An 18,169-nucleotide genomic window follows, 5' to 3' on the forward strand; every position below is an offset into this window, starting at 1 on the left:
TTCTGTGGCTGGAAACGGCGACGTTCTGTCTGCCGGTGGTTTCTCTGTCACCCTCAACTGACTATTAATTTCATACATAAAAAGCAAGTAATACATATACCATGCTACCAACCACTGCCCCAACTCTCTCTTCTGGCCCTCAATCGAAATGGATAAATTTTTATTTTCTAGCAAATTTTATTTTAAATAATCAATTACTTGTGTTGATGATGGAATTGTTTAAACAGAACAGTAAATTTAATAAGATTAAAGATAACAAAATCCAGAATAAAAACACCATTATCCTTGATTTTTTGAGTAATTCTACATATAATCGTGAAGTGCGTAACTGCCGCGTAATCGCTTTGAAAAAGAGTGGGGTTCACTATTAAAAATTTAATTTTTTTCATGTGGATCCCATATTTTATTCATTTTTTTCAAAGTGATTACGCGGTGATTACGCAATTCACAATTATAAATATATTTTCTCTTATTTTTTATCGTTATAAAACAGTTGAAAGAGCAAGAAGAGAGCCTTCCATTACTTGCCTTCAAAGTTCAAACTGGAAGGAAACCTTCTTTTATGTTTTAAACTTTAAGGTGGCAGAATACAAGCTGATTTAGATACTAAGAATATCTCATTATAAATTATTGCAAAACCCACCGACACTTTCCATCTAGAGTGTCTACTGAGAAGGCTAATTTTTCTTTTTTTAACATTTTTTTTAAATCCTTTAAACATTTAAAAAAATAAAAATAAAAATCACAAAATTTATTAAAAAATATTTTCTTAATTATTAAATAAAAATAAATAAATTGGTAAGGATTCTCGGTGAGCCCAGCATTATTGCTCAAAATATTTGTAAATAATAGGAAAAAAAATAATAAATAATTTGTAAATAATATTAAAATAATTTAGAAATATCTAAGAACATTTATGTTGCCAAACAGGTTTAAACCCCCATCAGTTCTTCATATTTGTAAAATATTTTCATGTTATAATTCGATGTCGTATTGGAGGATAAATTATGAAATCACTGTATAAGTTTAAAAGTTTACTTTGAACTCTCTTAAAAGTTTTGGGTTATCTGAAAGTGCGTGTTGTGTGTTTATTTTGTTGAGAAAAATATGAAAATCATCTCACAATATCATATTAACACAATGGTGGGAAGTGGGAATATTTTACATTTGTATATTTTTATTAGTATTTTCAAAAAAAAAATACCAGAGTTATAAATCAAAGGCCCATGTCATCGGATTCCAGAGATGGACACAGCAGGAGAGAACTTTGCTCGGATTGTTTGGGTGTAGCTGGGAAACAGGCAGACCTACAATGTCAAGAGATTCAAGCTTTATTTTGGTGTGGGGGCACGTACCGACATTTATGCGTTCCTATCAACGCTTTCTGCTACATTATCATCCCCAGCGAAATCCCAAAAGCATGGCCTCCAAAGATTGATGGAAATAATGCTCAATTTTCTAGTAGCAAAGCAACGCAGGCTGGCTTTGCCAATGAACATAGATCCAATCCAATTCTATGATTCATTGTTCATTTCTCTTTATTTTACTCCCTCTCCCTCTGTACGGCACTCCATCCATTCCTCTTGTATATCTGTTTTAATTTTAATGCATATTTAATATTAAAAAAAAAAAAAACAGGCTGATTGTCTTTGAATTTACAACTTCCACACAGAATTACAGGCTATAAAAGGGCACCTTTACCTTTCATCATCACCGTAAAAACACTGAACCCGTTAGAAAAATACACTAGTTGTACGAGAACATTTAGTTTTGACACGTGTCAGAAACATATGTATTTATATTAATATTAGCACCCAAATCTACTAAGCCATCCAGACAGTAAAATACATATCCAGCGTCACATCTGGGTCATTTACTTACATATAAACAAGTTCAGATACAAATACCCATTTATAAGTCTCTGTCCAGATTGAAGCTCTTTCCCAGACTTCCTCTCTCTCTCTCTCTCTCTCCCTTTATTTGAATTTAAACCACAATGACCATTGACCTCTAAAGTACATTGCAAAGCCATCTGGCCCTCAGCATGTCATTTCTGGAGAAAACAGCCAACCTGGAAATCCAAACTAAACTCAGATCAAAGCTTGAATCAGTAACTTACATGCACATTCTTTTTTCTTGACTTTTGTTTTGTTTTGGTTTTATGTTATCTATTTGTTTTTTGCAGGGGGGTGTTTGACATATACAAACAGATTCACACGGTGCAAACAAGCAGAATTAAACTCAGATCTTGAGTCTCAATCGCATTGTGCACTATACTAAGTGATAATGGAAGAAGCATGTCGCAAAATGCTGGCATTGGTAGTGTAAAGCAGGTAGCCTAGTGGATTAGTATTCCATACTGGAATACTGAATTTAAAGCTGCAAATGCTCAGTACCACCATCACTAGTTACCTTCAAATATGAAATGCTCAGGATAGATGCAATTGCTGAAACAATGTTCAACAATTTAACCCGAAGACCCAGCAGCACAAGAAGCTGGTTGATTGCTGTCATTCAAAGGGTTTTCCTCACGAGTCTCCACAATGTTCTGGTTGCCCTGCTCTGTGACAGAAGAATCATCCAAATGATTTGCTACAGAAGCTTCGCTGGCAGTACTGCTTTCTCTGGTTTCAAGGCGATCCATCATTCGAGATACACTAGCAATTCCTTCATTCACTTCCCTCTGAACTTCAGATCCAATATCTGAAATGGAATTATTACGAGAGAAAAGCCTCTCCTTCCACCCTCTTGTACTCTTTGAAAACGATTCTTTGTATCTAAAGTACAAGTACAAGTACAACAAGTGTTGATGATAATGCAAAAATGAAAGAATATATTAAATTTTCCTATTATGGGATACCAGGAAAATGAGTATTCATTTCATGAAAAGTACCTCATTGACATGGCATTAAATTTAGATTTTAGAGACTCAGAAAATGACTGAAAATCTGATGGCCCTGCTCTATCTTGATTCGGCGGCGAGGAATGACTAGCAGGGCTCCTACACAGAATAAAGAAAAATCCAAACAAATATAAAAACTCTGCATATAAGTTCACAGTAGAAAGAGAAACACATAATTCATATATTATAAATATATATATATATGTTATAAAAAGAAAGCCATGGCACTTATTGAAGAATATAAGATAATCATGATTACCGATTGTTAAATGAAATTCCCTGATGATTTGTCAGGAGGAAAGTGGATCCAGATGATGGGGAAGAAACTTGATCGGTATGAACAGAAGGAAAATGCGAAACTGGCTGTGATAGTTCATCTCCACCAGATGCAAGCGGGGTAGATGGACTAGCCCCACTGATTGCAGCTGGTTCATTGTCTCCTATGGGGGCAGAAACAGGACCAGGCGGTCCGCCAGGATGAGTGGAGAATACCAAAAAGTGTGGACGACCATGGGCAGTTGGTCGACTCCTCTGACCTTCCCTCCTACCAATGTGGTGGGCCCTTCCCATTGCTGCAGCAGCTGCCAAGTGCTGGATTATACGCTCTTCAAGTTCGGCATCATTAGCACCCACCGGTAACTGCATTACCATTCAAAAAATAACATAAGAATAACTCGATGGACACAATGTAATGGGTTTTGAAAACCAATGAAAGAAAAAAAATGCAAAGTAATGATAAAAAACGGACATGCTGCAATTCAAAATCACCAAAGGTGGGATGATGAAATATTGTGGCATTTCTTGGTGGAGCAACCCTGAAGCTCCTCTCACGTACTACTGCCTCGAGCAATTCTTGGCTGCCAAAATATGAACATAAGATGTCAACATGGAAATAATTACATGAAATTTTGTAGTAAATGCCAAAAACTAAAACAAACAAAATGCACCTGGTGGGATCCTTCAGGCTAATAGGTTGCCAACACATGGGACACTGAGAGCTTCTCTGGCACCTAAATTCAAAATCTGTGTTAGGCTCCAACACTTTATTCCTTTATCCATAATTATGTACACTATGAAATCTGCATTCATAGTACACTTCTCTAAAAGAAAGAGAGGTCCGTAATGAACTAAATGATTAGTTCTAATCAGAAAACAGAGAAGAAAAAAATGAGAAATCACTTGTTCTTTGCCAAATTGTTTGTAGACCTTATAAAATCCAACTTCTTGAACAGACATTGCTTTAATGCATTATCTTTGAAGATAAAAATAAAAAATCATCACTCCAAACTTACCTCCCTAATTTAAACCCAAATAAAGAAACGACATGTTCAAAAATTTCAAAGGTTTTTTGAGGGGAAACAGGTAGTCAGCTTTTTGGTGTTTGACCTGTTACTTGTCAGAAAATTTCTCCTCTAAACAAAGGATGCGGCTGTCATTCTAACTGCCAACTGACCCCATGCTCTACCAGAATGTGTGTTTGTGTGTGTGTGTGTGTGAGAGAGAGAGAGAGAGAGAGAGAGAGAGAGCTGGAGGGAGGGAACCAGCCTTAAAGCTATCATATGAAAACCAACTTAAACTTGTAAAATTAGAACATTCTACTAGGAGTCATGCCACAATAAAGGAGCAGCATGTGATTCATACGTCTTATAAAAATAAACTATCATTTGATCCATTTCAGTTTAAGGCTGATTTGAGCAGATTTGAGATGTTACGCTTCATGTAGCATAACATACCAATCAAAACAAATTCAGGACTGCTGCCCCGCCCCCTGGCCCCCAAAAAAAAAGCAGAAGAAAAATATCCAATTCCAGCCATTTTTATCATCTGGGGAAAAATGGAATATAAAGCAAACATCTTAGGTGCTTTGAGCATAATTTCTTCTCAAAAACAAAATGTTGTTAACAGAAGTGGAAGAGAATGCTTTATATCAGAAAAGAAAGTCACATAACAGTTCAATAACGAAATGGAAGTAATTATACCATTCAAGGATGCACTGAAGGTGAAATTCATGCTTGCAAATAGTCACCTGCAAATCAAGAAATAGGATAAAATCAAAGTCAGATTTCAACAGTACTAACAAGAGAAAAATAATGCACAAGCTTTTGCTAGTGAAAATCAATGCGGGGCAAGAGGGCTGCTATGATAGATGTATTAAATGTACTACCGTTGATGGATCACTGTCAGAAAATTCCTCAAGGCATATGCTGCAAGCATCATCATAGGCTTGTTGTATTCCTCCTTCCACAAAGGCTGCAGCTGATGTCATATGACTTTCAGGGTTTGTCTCCTCCATCTCCACTACCTTTAAAGACAAAAAAACCTTCAATTTCAGAACAGAATCAACACGCTAGAATTTAATAATCCCCCCAAATAAGCAATCTTTCTGCAAAATTCATTCAAGAAATGCAGCATATTAAAAACCCTGAGAGAGAAAAGGCAATCGATTTTCAAGGATGAAAATCGGTGTTCCAGAAATTGATTAGAAAAACACCCCCCACTATGGATATATATTCTGGAATTACTAACAAATCTTTGAAGTTGACTGAAAATTGTCAATTTCTCCGAGAAAGCTAACTAGCCTTGGAAATAATGCATGTTATATTTAAGTCATTTAATTCCTTAAGAGGGGACACCATTACATACTTCTTTCAGTTCTTCAATCTTATCAAAATATCCCACGATGCTTCACGCATTAGATTCGGTAAAAAAATGAATTAAACCACTTAATTCCATTTATGTTCTAATTTCTGTATCAAACCTAACGCAGGTTGTCTTCGACATTTGTCGTGGAAGATAAATAAACTATTATATGTTTGGAATATGCTAGCTGTATCAGAAATTTCCCCATGGCATTTCAGAACTTTTATTTTTCCTTCATGAATTTATAAATAAATTTAGATATACAGGAAAATTTTAGTTGTAATATTCTTTGTGCCAAAAAGCAGAAAACAGAATAAATGAGGATTATCCCCATTATTCACGCCGAAGCTAGTTTTTAACATCAAAACCCTCTATCAGAAAAAACAAATATTGAGCGAAGGGAAAAAAAAAAAAACCCTCTATAAAGTACATAGTAAATAAATAAATAAAGATGCGAAATGGATCTGCCGCATAACAGTAATATATCCGATAAACCAATTTGAGATTTTTTGAATGGAAAGAAAAAGATTTATCGAATTTTAGCCAAAAGGATATTGGGTTTACCTCCATAAACGAATAGGAAATGTTCCACGAAAATGGGTCAATGATTTAGATAACGCCCATGAAACGAAGATCGAGCTGTGACTTCCCCGACCCAATCCGGAAGCAATGCTAGATATCCATAGAGAGGGAAATCAAAACCCTAGAATTCAGTGATGATTATGATAGAGGGAGAGAGACGGAGGGGAGAGAGTAGAAGAGAGAGGCAAAGACCCTCCGTCTTCACCTTTAATCATGGGTTTGCTAATTTGCCTTAATTGTTTTATTATTTTTTTCTTTCTGTTTTTGTCATTTTATAGGTTCGTGTGTTGGAAAACAAGCCCACCATCCCCACAGCATCTCAAAAAGCCCCATCCTCACTTCCCAACCCTTACCAATAATAATAATAATAATAATAATAATATAATTAGAATATCTCTCATTTTGTAAAGGTTTTATAAATAATGTTTTGTATCAATCATTATTTATTTTTATATTATATATTTATAATTTTTTTTATAAGATATGAAATATTTTTTATAAGATATATAAATATTTTTTATAAAATATGAGATAATAAATAATAATCGATGAGAAAAAATTTTAAAGAGTCTATTTCCATTTTTCGAACCTAAAAACTTTTTAATTTATTTCTCACTTCTTTTATTATTATTTTTTATAAATATTCACATTAGTAATCATAGGCATCATATTATTCTATAAGTTGTCTATCAATTTTTATAATATTGATTTAATATACTAACATTTCCTAAAATACTAGGATAAGAAAGATATACCAATTCAAGAATTTATTAGTTTTTAAAATTTTAATTTTTTTTGACGATAAATATTATATTTACTCACTAAATTGTAAGTGTCAAAACTCTTTAATTTTCTGTTAAACTTTTGGAAGTCCCCTTGCATTATTAGAGTATTATTTTACAAATATAATACATCATTTACATTTCCAATATGAAAAATCTAGAATAAGTAGTCAACAAAAACTGGACCCTTATGGGGCAACTTTCAAGACTAAATGGGGGAATCTTTAATAACACAAGGAGACAACTGACAAGTCGTTGACACAAACTAAGTAGACCGAGAGAACCTTAAAAAAAAAAAAAAAAGAGAGAGAGAGAGAGAAAAAAAAGAGGACAGTATAATCGGATAAAATATCCTACCCAATAATCTAGACTGATCATTGCATGATCTCGACTAATCCTGCATGACCCCAAAATTAACGATTCGGTAATTCATATTAGTGATCATTGAAGAGCAAATCAAAAGCCGGATCAACCGAACTACCTCCCAGGATTTGTTTTGTGTACTATCTACCACACACTAATTATAGGGGCCCTATAGTATATATATATATATTTGCATACAAAATTTATTTATTTATTTTATTTTATTTTATTACTTTTATGTCTTAATATGAAATTATTTGATTTATAAAAACTTGTTTAAAATTTGAAATCTATTACTAATAAAACTTTATCATATCATTGAATCATTGATGTTGAATGTTTATTTTTCAAAGTGACTTGTAAATCTTATTTTCAATTTTAAATTATCACTATCGAATAAAAAAAACGTTGACCAGAGGCGTTATAGAGACAGAGATATTAGCTTGTAAAATGACAACGGGCATCCAATAAAATGAATGGTACAACACTTAATTTGGAGTTGGATGATCGGTTAGTACCTAACTAACACTACCTTAATATAACAATTCTCAATAAAAACAATTTTCTCTCGATATGTTTCGACGAAAATCCGAAGCAAAAAATAAAAAATAAAAAAATAAAAATAATTATTGTAGTTAGGTAATTGATTTGGGGTGATTGAACCAATATTCAAGCTGTATGATTAAAGATCGGGAGTTAAATCTAATTAAGCATGGGAATGTTGGGAGAGAGTTTTCATTGGCAAGCCAAACAAGGTTCTCAATCGCTGACAAACTGCTAGATCCCAGAAAGGTCAGATTTGGACGTTTGGGTTGCATCAATTTTTCGTTTGTACGTTGGGTTGGGCCTCCTAAATTTGAGTTTTATAGACCGAACTCTCGCTCGACCCAAGAGAAAAGACCGACCTTCGTACTCGTAGCATGCATGGCGTACTCGTAGCATGCATGGCCACCTACCAGCCAGGACGATAATGGACATTGTCTTTCCACCCGAGAAAGCATTTATAGGTCTAAAACCACGTGATACTAGCTACCTTATTACTATAAAATAAGACTGTTAGATCTATGTACTGCTAACTATTTATTAGCTAATATATAACTCCTTTTTTTCACATGTTTCTCCTATGTTTTTATCCCTTTTTTCTCTATTTCATCCTTCTCTACGTCATGAGTATACATTGGAGAAGGTTGTGTGGTTCATATCATGTGAAACCCCTCCACATAAGTTTGCAGTTTTTACTCAAAGTTGGTGGAAACTTATGCTTGTGAGAGAGAGAGAGAGTATGCATTTAGCTATTGATACGTGCTACCCGTCCTCTTTTTGGGACTGGTGTATGAGCTAAATTTCTAAACTAAGTACTGGCAAACATGATGACTTAATCACGGTTTCAATACTGGATTTTTATATGAAAAAGTAAAAACAAAGCAATGATGTCCATCCGTTTGCTTAAAAAATAATCCAACAAAGGGTGGGTAATGGAAAAGGAGGTTTGAACTTTGAATTAGCAAGCAAATCAGAGCCGAAAGATACACAAGTAGATCCTTTATTTTCCAAATGGGTAGATGCGTCCAACAGACCAAAGCAAAAGGAGCTTAAAGTGATAAGTAGAGAAGATCTAAGTATTCATAGTAAGAGGGAAACTACGACCAGAATTGATTAAAAGAAAAGGTCAAAGTTGGGACTGCGACATCTTAATCGCCCAAATTAAATGATGATTGATGAGCACCTGCTTATATCTAACATATGCTTGTGTCGAGAAAACGATTCTGGAATCTGATCTAAAGCAGCAACCTTCACGCTTTATGGGATTTTTCCTTATAATTAAGACAATAGATTGAATTATTCTATGGTTTCTTTTTGTAGATAACAATGTCAACGTGAAAACAAAAGACAGCACACAGAAACAACAGCCCTAGACTGAGTTGGGTGCCCCTCTGAATTCATTATTGAGGGGAGTGAAAAATGGGCAAGAATGCCAAAACGCTGAGTTACCCTTCTCCAAGGACAGGTTAAGAGGTCCTATCTATACCCCCACAGAGGCAACACAAAGGGACAGTTGACATGTCCAGCCACAAACACCACTTGCAGTTCAGTTCTAAGCCACATGGGAGTTAATATCATGTTAAATGGATAGTGACCCCATTAATGATAAAGGTACGTAGTGAATGAGGAGGACTAGACCAGCTTCATGAATACAGTGTGGTAGAAAAAGGTACAAATATTTCTGCCATACCATAAGATCAAAATTGTCCAAGGACAAACCAAATTAAAAGTTACGTACACAAGACACAACTGTATCTCTTCTTAGAGCATTAATATTGGTCTATGCATATGCATATACAAAGTTATATTTGCATAATATGACCATAAAATCTTTCACATTGGCTTATGCATATCCAAATATTTAGCTACCTATGAATAGTATTTATCCAAATTTAAATAATCACTATTCACCCTACAAATCATATTTTAATAATTATTTATCTCTCCTCCCACTCTCTCTCACACAATCCTTTCATTTTTTCCCTCATTCAACAACAAAACAAGCATTCACTTGCACATTTATTTTATTATTATAATATTTTTTTTTTCATTTTATTATATTTTTAATATATTATTATTAAAAAATTATATTTTTTATTATTACATTTGTATCATTAATGTCAAATGTATGTAGTGAATATTAATTGTAAAATATAAAAAAAAATTAATTTTAGCAAAATAATAATAATAATAAAATAATAATAATTTATTATTATTTTGTTTCAAATATGTATAAGCCAATGTAGAAATTTTGCTTAAATAGCAAAGTGGAAATGTAAAAGAGATAATTTTGTATATGCATATGCATAAACCAATGCTAATGCTCTTAATCAAAAGTGAATATTCTCCTCAAAAATACATAATTAATTTAACCATTATAGTCAATAACAAATCTGAAGTGGCCCTTAAATGTCCCCCATCTTTCAATAATCTAATCTTTGGTGCTAATAGATCTCATCAAATCTAAGCACCAGCCATTTTCAAGCCATTAATTTGAAGAGTACTTAAGTAGAAAGTCAACAAACGCAAACAGTCAATGAGGCAACTTCCACGCAATGATCTCATCCCAAAACGTGGCCAGTCCATTTGCATGCAATAACCAAAACCCCCCACTTTCTTTGAAATCCAAAACACCCATAATCAAAGGCAGCAGAATTATGTAACACATTTCCATACCCACTCGACAATCAATTTCACAGCATTAAACCTCTCCTATGTAAAGGCTGGTACACCCTAAGATCAACACACGGCAATAAAGATATCAAAATGCCCTCTTCCCTCGGCAAACTCGAAAAAAAGAATAACAGAATAGTGACAAAATTCGCTTAGAGAAGTCGAGATTTTCCAGGTGAAGAGGAACAACACAGAAACGGGCAATGAACGTCGTTTTATCTTTGAATGTTTTGCTATAGCTGTTTTACCGTTTGGGGTGACTCCCTCTGGGAAGGACTTCTCCAAAACCCAGTACCGTAAAACCTCTCCCACATTTCCTTCTCCAGCTTCATCACCTCCTTCTCCTCCTCCATCTGCTTCGACTTTATCTCCGGCGACAAGCCGTCAACCGCCACCACCTGGTGAATCTGTATCCCGGTCTCATCATACCCGCACGAGTACCGGTGGCGCCGAGGCGGAAGCAGGCCCTTCTTGACCAGCTGCCGAGTCCGCTTCCTCTTCAGTGCGCGGCGGCAAAGCCCCGCCGGGACCTTGTAGATGGCCAGGTACAGCAGGTTCACAAGCCCGCAGGGGCAGCAGCAGCACACGGCGGCACACTCGGCGGTAGTGCCTCCCGCTACCTCAGCTAGCCGGGACTTCCCTGATGACGCTTGGGTCGGTAGGAGCGATTGGCGGCGGTTTGAGGATTGCGGGCGTGGCATGTTTTGCCTAGACATGATTGTTTGACTGGTTTAAGAAGAAATCATCAAAAATGATTCAAGAAAAAATGGGTTCAAGTAATCGATAGAAAAGAATGGGATTTCAGGTAATGGGTGGGATTTTGATGTATGGTTGAATGGAAAAATGGATGGTTTCTATGATAGGAAATGGGCCTGAGTCTTGAAACCAGAACAATGTTTTTTTTAAAAAGTACCAGGTTTAAAAAATCTTAACGATCCTCGAAATTCCCGGTTTCTTTTTCAGAATCTCAAGGGAGTGATGTTTGGGAAACAGAGATTCAGAAACTCGAAAACAAAAAAATTCTCTATCTGGATCCTGAACGAGGGAGAGAATGGAGCTGGAGAGAAACTAGATGGTCCTTGGGAAATGATCTCAAGAAAGCTGAAGGAGACCTCCAACAGAGAAAATATCAGATGGCCGTGCTGGAGTGGCACGGGAAACCGGACTCTGTGGAGGTCCTTTCAGGAGATACGCAACAAAGGCCGATGGAGAGGGTCGGATGCAGAGGCGAGGAATACGCTGTTGGGAATCTGATTTGATATCGGAGGATATGAGGGGTTATAAATTGTTGCTTGATTTGGGTCCTAAAAGGAAGGAGTAGGACGAAGAGAGTGAGGAGGAGAATGTAAATGGCAAGGGGGTATTTCTTTTTTATTTTGTGAAAAGCTAGAAGACGAGTATACGCAAGGGCAGCTATCTGAAAAGGTTTCGGCTAGCCGAGGAGATGCATGAACGATTTTTTTTTTTTTTTTTCTCTCTCTCTCTCTCGAAAAAAAATAGTATATTCGGATGTGCACAAGATTTTATTAGAGAAAATGCTTTTGATAACATCAAACTCGATATTTCGTGATCGTCAAATCAGGCGTAAATGATTAGACATCACCCAACTGATACTGCCATCTTCCATAATGCATAATAAGAATTATAAATGATACCTATTTTTATTCTTCATGTAATTATTTAGAAGTAGAATTTTATTGATATGAAAAAAAGAAGTTATCGACCTTTATTAACTTTTTATTCAGTCACACAAATCGGAATATTAGATATAAAATACATGTGATCACAAATTACTGGAAAGTCGTTATGTTTTAAAAAAAATAATAAAAAGAGTAGTATTATATGCATATAAAATTTTACACACAATATTATAAAATGATAGTTCTATTTTATCAAAAAAAATTAAAATTTTATATTTTTAATTTTAAAATTTTTATCATTTTCAATATAGTTAGAACATGAATATGAATAATTATATAAATAAAATTATAAATATAAATAGTATTTTTTTAAAATGAATTTAAACCATAATATTTTTTTTCTAGGCCAAAACCAACATAATTCAACAGTAAAGATCTATGCGAACAACCCATAAATACACACTAGCACTGCCACGTATTCAGAGCCAAAAATCTAAACGCGTATCATGTGGTCACATCTGACGTGTAAATCTTAACCCATCAAGGTCTCTATGAAAATACATCTCATTTCCAAAGTTTATCTTATTCCATTTTATTTTATCTCATTTTTAAATATAATTTAAATACAAATATTTTTAAATTTAATTATTATAATTTTTTAAAACTTTCAAATAAAAAATAATTCAATTTTTTTAAAATTTCAAATTTCAAATAATATTATAAAATAATATTCTATTAATATTTTAATTTTATAATATTTTTTATTCAATTATTTCTCTCTTATTTTATAAAATTTAATAAATATTTAATTTAAACTATTTTATTATTATTTATAAATTATTTTATTATTATTTATAAAATTCTCTTCCCATCTCATTTTTACGGAAAAAGAACACGCACGCGCTTAATTTGAGAATTATATAGTTCATTTACTGTGACACCACGTGCGGGCAACACTAATGTTTTTTTGTTCGCAGTTCTGATGGACAAAAACTGGAAGTTTACGGAGGATTGAGATCACGATAGGAATACGGAGCCGCTAACCTCCGCGTGTGAATGTTTTTGTTGGGGCCGAGTGTCTTTTGTGTGGGCTCCTGATCAGGTGATTTTCACTCTGCGATGAGTTTAATGTCAGGGGCCCTCCTCGTGGGATGTTTTGTCAATTTCTGCAAAATTATTGCGTACCAAAATTAAATCAGTGCCTAATTCTCCATATAAACCAATAAAAAGAAGATGGCTATTAGAGAAAGAGATCCAACAGAGAGATTTTATATATTGATGTGACATACTAAAGTCACGTGTCTTTTTCATTCTCCTCGACATATTTCTTCTTTTTTTTTTTCTATATTTTTTCTTCCCTCTCCCATTCTCTCCTTCTTCTTTCTTTCCGTGTCGGCACCCTTCACCCTCGCCTTTGTCATTGTCGTCGTTGCTGCTCCTCTTGATGTCGTCGTCGCCACTTGCCGACGTCCCGTCAAAACTTCCTCACCGATCGACGTTGTCGCTGTTGTACCCCTCACCTTCCTCGTCACTCGTTGAATCGCTCTTCACCCTTGCCTTCATCATTATCGTCGCTATTGCCTCCCTTGATGTTGTTGCTATTCGTCGATGTCCTTGCCTCCATCAATGTCTCTTCTCTCGATTGTGTGTGTGAGAGAGAGAGGGGGACATGGAACAGTACATCAATGTGTGAGATGCATTTATATCTATTTTTAGAAATGCAAAATGGTAATCATGATACTTGTATTTTAAAATATCTGTAAGGTTGTGTTTGAGAAGTGATCACTATTATTTATAAATAATTTATTATTTTTTTACAACTATTTATAAATCTTTTGATATTATCTTAACATTTAAATATAATCTTAAATAAATGTTATTATCTTGAATATATATTTTTTAATATAAGTGATTAGATCATTAAAATAATAATAGATTACATAAAACGTAGGACAAATTGAAGACAAAAAATAATAATCTTTACTGTTATTATAAACAAGATAATAAATAAAATACTCAGATGTAAGAATGTTTATTAAACATGTTTAGGGAAGAATAAAATTATATTTTATTTCTTAAATTGTCGCATCGTGAAACATGTTTCGGGACACGTACGTATTACATGTACGTGTGTCAACCATCAGGCGAATGAAATGATAACATCAACGCTTACATGACCACCATCGAATATCTCTTGCATGCATCCAAATTAAAGGAGATACCACGTCATGCACTAGTTCAATTGCGCTACGACTAATATACTTCTCCTTTTAATTATTTAAACTATTAGCAGCGATCGAGAGCTCACCGACCAACTATATCCCCTTATATCTTAAAAGTGCGTATAAGATCTACAGTAATGAACAGTAGTTCAAAGGATTCAACACCATCGTCCTCTTCTGCCGTTCATTTCCTTTAGTTTCAGTCACATTTTTACATCTTAATTCAATGTTAAACATCTGGTTAGCTTTTCTTCGACATTGCAAAATATCTCGCCTTCGTAAAATATCTAGCCTTCATAAAATAGATAGAATGCAAGATACTTTCTATCTGCAGACGTTTCGAGTTGAAGAAGAAATATTTCTGTGCAGTTTGAGAGTTTTCTTCTCACCGTTTGGTATGCAAAAATTCTTAATTTCACTTCTGCATGTTGTTTTTCATCTTTCTCGCATGTTTGTTTCCTCTGTGTTTGTTTTTGGTTTGACGAGAGAAAGAGAGTTCCGTCTGGGTGTTAATGGTAGTAGGCGACGGAGACGGAAAGGGAAGTTCGTGGTCGCCGGGTCTGGTAGAGATCGTCGCCGGGGTGAGGTGGTGGAGGTCTGGTGGCCTGGGTGGCCGCCTACGGCGGCGCTGGTTGAGATAAATGGGAGAAACCCATTTCGGATGTGTTTCCGCGGGGAGACCTAGGGCTGCGCGTGGGGGACATCGTCGGTGGCTGGGTTGGTCGCCGGCGTGAGGCGGAGTCGGCTGTGGTTGTCGTGACGGTAGTTGGCCGCGTACGGCGGCGCCGGTTGAGAGAAATAGGAAAAACCCATTTCGGATGGGTTTCCGCGGGGGACACCTCCGGCTGCGCGTGGGGGACATCCATGGTGCCTCGGGTGGTCGTCGGCGTGAGAGGGACTCCCCGGTGGTGGCGGTGAGACTGGCCGGCGCACGGCGGCGCGGCGCTGGGCTGAACCAAAACCGACGGTGAGGAGGATTCGGGCGACCGAGATACAACCTGAGGAAAAAGAAAAAAAAAATCATTATAAATTTAATAAAAAAAATAATATATGTTGAATGAAATCATTTATTGATGACCATTGATTCAAATTTTGCATTGTATAAGCATAGATCACAATTTACTTAACAAGGTCTTGACCAAATATTTGGGCATTCTACTGTATTAAAAATTTATGCAATCCGTGTCCATTTGTTTTGCTAAATCAGAGGTTATTCTATGCGTTTCCTATAGCTTGGGCTTGGACCCATAACCATCTGTCATTGCTGCCTATTCATGCAGCACCTTCAAGTTGAAATGAATCACGTACTTTACTGATTTTGTTTTTGCTTATGACCAATCATTAGTGAGGGTTGTATTCTTTTTATAAATAAAACATACCTTCCATTGTATTCTTGCCTTTAAAACACATTGACCCTTTTATCATAACTGTAGTTACGCTCATTCAAGGGCATGATTCTTGATTGACTGGCATATTGGATCACATTATAGTGCTGAAAACATGTTCGTTTCATGTATCCCCAACTGTATGCATATGTGAGCCTATAGACTGGAAATGGGAACGGCTATTGATTTATATTCCAATAGAAAATAATTTAGATGAAAAAATTAGTTATGTTACTAATAACATACTCAATTCTTTCTTTTTCTTTTTCTTTTTTATTTTTTTGCATAAAACTGAATATATATAATATAATGTACATAAGAATGTTTAGATAGAAAATAACTTTAGAGGTTTAATTCAAGCATGTATAGGACTTTATTATACCTATGATGTTTTATGTAATAAAACTTCTTATTTAACAAATAAATGGAGATAATATCAAATTCAAGATCTTGAATTTTAACTTGAAAATCCTAAGTTGAATAATTACAAATGAAATGGTAATTATATATAGGTCTAGAAAAAAAAATCTTTCAGTGAATGTGACACATCAAATTCTGCAGATGATATCCTCTATACACATATTTAATAATAGAATAACTCTTAATATCATGATACAGAAAAAATATATCACCAACAACACAATTAATCCATAAATATATTTTACATAGAAAATATATGAGCCACACCAACAAGCTGGAGGGAATTAAAAGGGAAAAAATTAAGCAAATTTCATAAAAATAAAATACAAATTAGGCCTGATAATTAATGTTTAGTGAGTAGGTACAACCAATTATATTATCGTATTTAAATAAGGAATAAGTCAGCTAATTTGTTTGATACAATGAACCCATCACCGAGGTTATAGATAAGATCAATATCATAGTAAAAATTATTATAAATTCAATACAAAAAAAAAATATAAGTTAAAAAATATCTAATTATTTATTATTAATAAATAATAGTCAAATTTTTCTTTTCTTTCCATAAAACTGAATATATAATATAATGTAAGTAGGAATATTTAGATAAAAAATAGCTCTAGATGAAAAAATCATTAATGTCTCTAATAACATCAATATTAAAAATCATTATAAATTCACTACAAAAAAATAATATATGTTGAAAAACATCTCATTATTTATTATTAATACATAATGTTTATATATATGGTACGTACGTACGTATGAGTTCACGATCAGCTGAAAAATAATGGGTAAAACCAAGCAGTACTACTCTCTAAATTAACATGGAAATATTCTAATTGATCAGTAGAGTAATATTACATATATACAAGGGTTACAGCTGGCCTCATCCTGAATGTTGTTGGAAGGCATTTAATTACTCAAATGAACATATAGTAGTGCATATATAAGAGTATGCAGACAAAATATTAAATTATAAAAAATTTCAAAATTTGTTGCTCCCTTTTATTTGTTTAAATAGTTGATTTGGTTGTAAGTTTTTTATTTATACATTTTTTGTGTACAATTCATACTAAAAAAATCATATAATTTTTGTTTATTGTTTATTATCTGTTAAACATAGATATAACATATGAGATTCTAAATGTTATTTTATTTCTTATAGTTTCCTCAACAACTATTCTTAATGCAATAGAAAGTTGACATGTTTTTCTGACCTTTTTTCAGCCTGCAAAGCCAGAGGTTCCAATCTCCGAGTTCATTTTAAGGTACCTTCCGTCAACTTTGTTGAATCTCTCACTCTTATGTATGTGGAGTTTGTTTTTAATGTGGTTCATCGTGTTCTGTGCATAATTTTTCAGTTTTATGCTATTGTTCCGTTCATGACTAGGCAGATATAGTCAAATGATATGGTTGTGTTTGCTATTGGTTTCATTGATTGTTACATAAAATATCAAATTTGAGATTAGATAATATTATCTTTGGCTTGTGACAGTCATTGGAAAGATATGATGCGTGTATTCTGAGCAAACTCACTAGCGTTGTTCAGATAAACAATTTCTTAAAATCATTCGACTGTTAGATAATATTATCTTTAGCTTGTGACAGTCATTGTAAAGATATGATGATGTAAAGATATTATCATCAGCTTTTGCTCACTCTGTATTTTTAGACTCATGGAAATGACCTATTGAGGTTCATGAGGGTACTTTGCAAACTTTTACAAACCTACTCCAAGGTTTTATAATGTAAACCTCAGTAGTTGTTGGTTTTATTTTGTTCGAACATATATTTAGATTGAAAAAATTTTTGTTGCATATATAAATGAAAAGTAATAAGCTTACATTGATATATCAATACAAAGTTATCATTATATAATCAATTAGTTCTTTTCTATTCTTATAACTTTAGTTTTTGTTTAAAATATTTTCCAAGGTATTGGAAAACAATCTAAGATGAACAATTTGTATAAGGCTTTTTCTTTAGAAGAAGAAAAACATATACAACGAAAAAA

General features: G+C 34.1%; 2 protein-coding genes across 2 annotated transcripts; both read right to left on the reverse strand.

The window, feature by feature from the left end:
- Positions 1-1,778: 1,778 nt before the first annotated feature.
- LOC109011892 (E3 ubiquitin-protein ligase RHF2A-like) lies at positions 1,779-6,370 on the reverse strand. Its single transcript, XM_018993259.2, has 9 exons — positions 6,107-6,370; positions 5,067-5,204; positions 4,882-4,928; positions 3,850-3,912; positions 3,651-3,759; positions 3,162-3,541; positions 2,894-3,001; positions 2,413-2,777; positions 1,779-2,071 (listed from the first exon to the last, which is right to left on the reverse strand). The coding sequence occupies exons 1-8, from the start codon at positions 6,110-6,112 to the stop codon at positions 2,468-2,470; spliced, it is 1,161 nt and encodes a 386-aa protein (XP_018848804.1). The 5' UTR covers positions 6,113-6,370; the 3' UTR covers positions 1,779-2,071; positions 2,413-2,467.
- Positions 6,371-10,718: 4,348 nt separating this feature from the next.
- LOC109011893 lies at positions 10,719-11,201 on the reverse strand. Its single transcript, XM_035688263.1, has one exon. It carries the CDS (start codon positions 11,199-11,201, stop codon positions 10,719-10,721), a length of 483 nt encoding a protein of 160 aa, XP_035544156.1.
- Between the last annotated feature and the right edge of the window lie 6,968 nt (positions 11,202-18,169).

The sequence above is a fragment of the Juglans regia genome, chromosome 3 (assembly GCF_001411555.2).
Source record: "Juglans regia cultivar Chandler chromosome 3, Walnut 2.0, whole genome shotgun sequence".
In the NCBI taxonomy this organism is placed as follows: Eukaryota; Viridiplantae; Streptophyta; class Magnoliopsida; order Fagales; family Juglandaceae; genus Juglans; species Juglans regia.

Bases quoted from the DNA above. Each gene is read 5' to 3' on its own strand.
- LOC109011893 (XM_035688263.1), bottom strand. From the start codon at position 11,201: ATGTCTAGGCAAAACATGCCACGCCCGCAATCCTCAAACCGCCGCCAA.
- LOC109011892 (XM_018993259.2), bottom strand. The intron at 3,913-4,881 runs GTATAATTACTT...TTTTGAATTTAG, and splicing joins CTTCAGTGCATCCTTGAATG to GTGCCAGAGAAGCTCTCAGT. The intron at 2,778-2,893 runs GTACTTTTCATG...CTTGTACTTTAG, and splicing joins TTTAATGCCATGTCAATGAG to ATACAAAGAATCGTTTTCAA.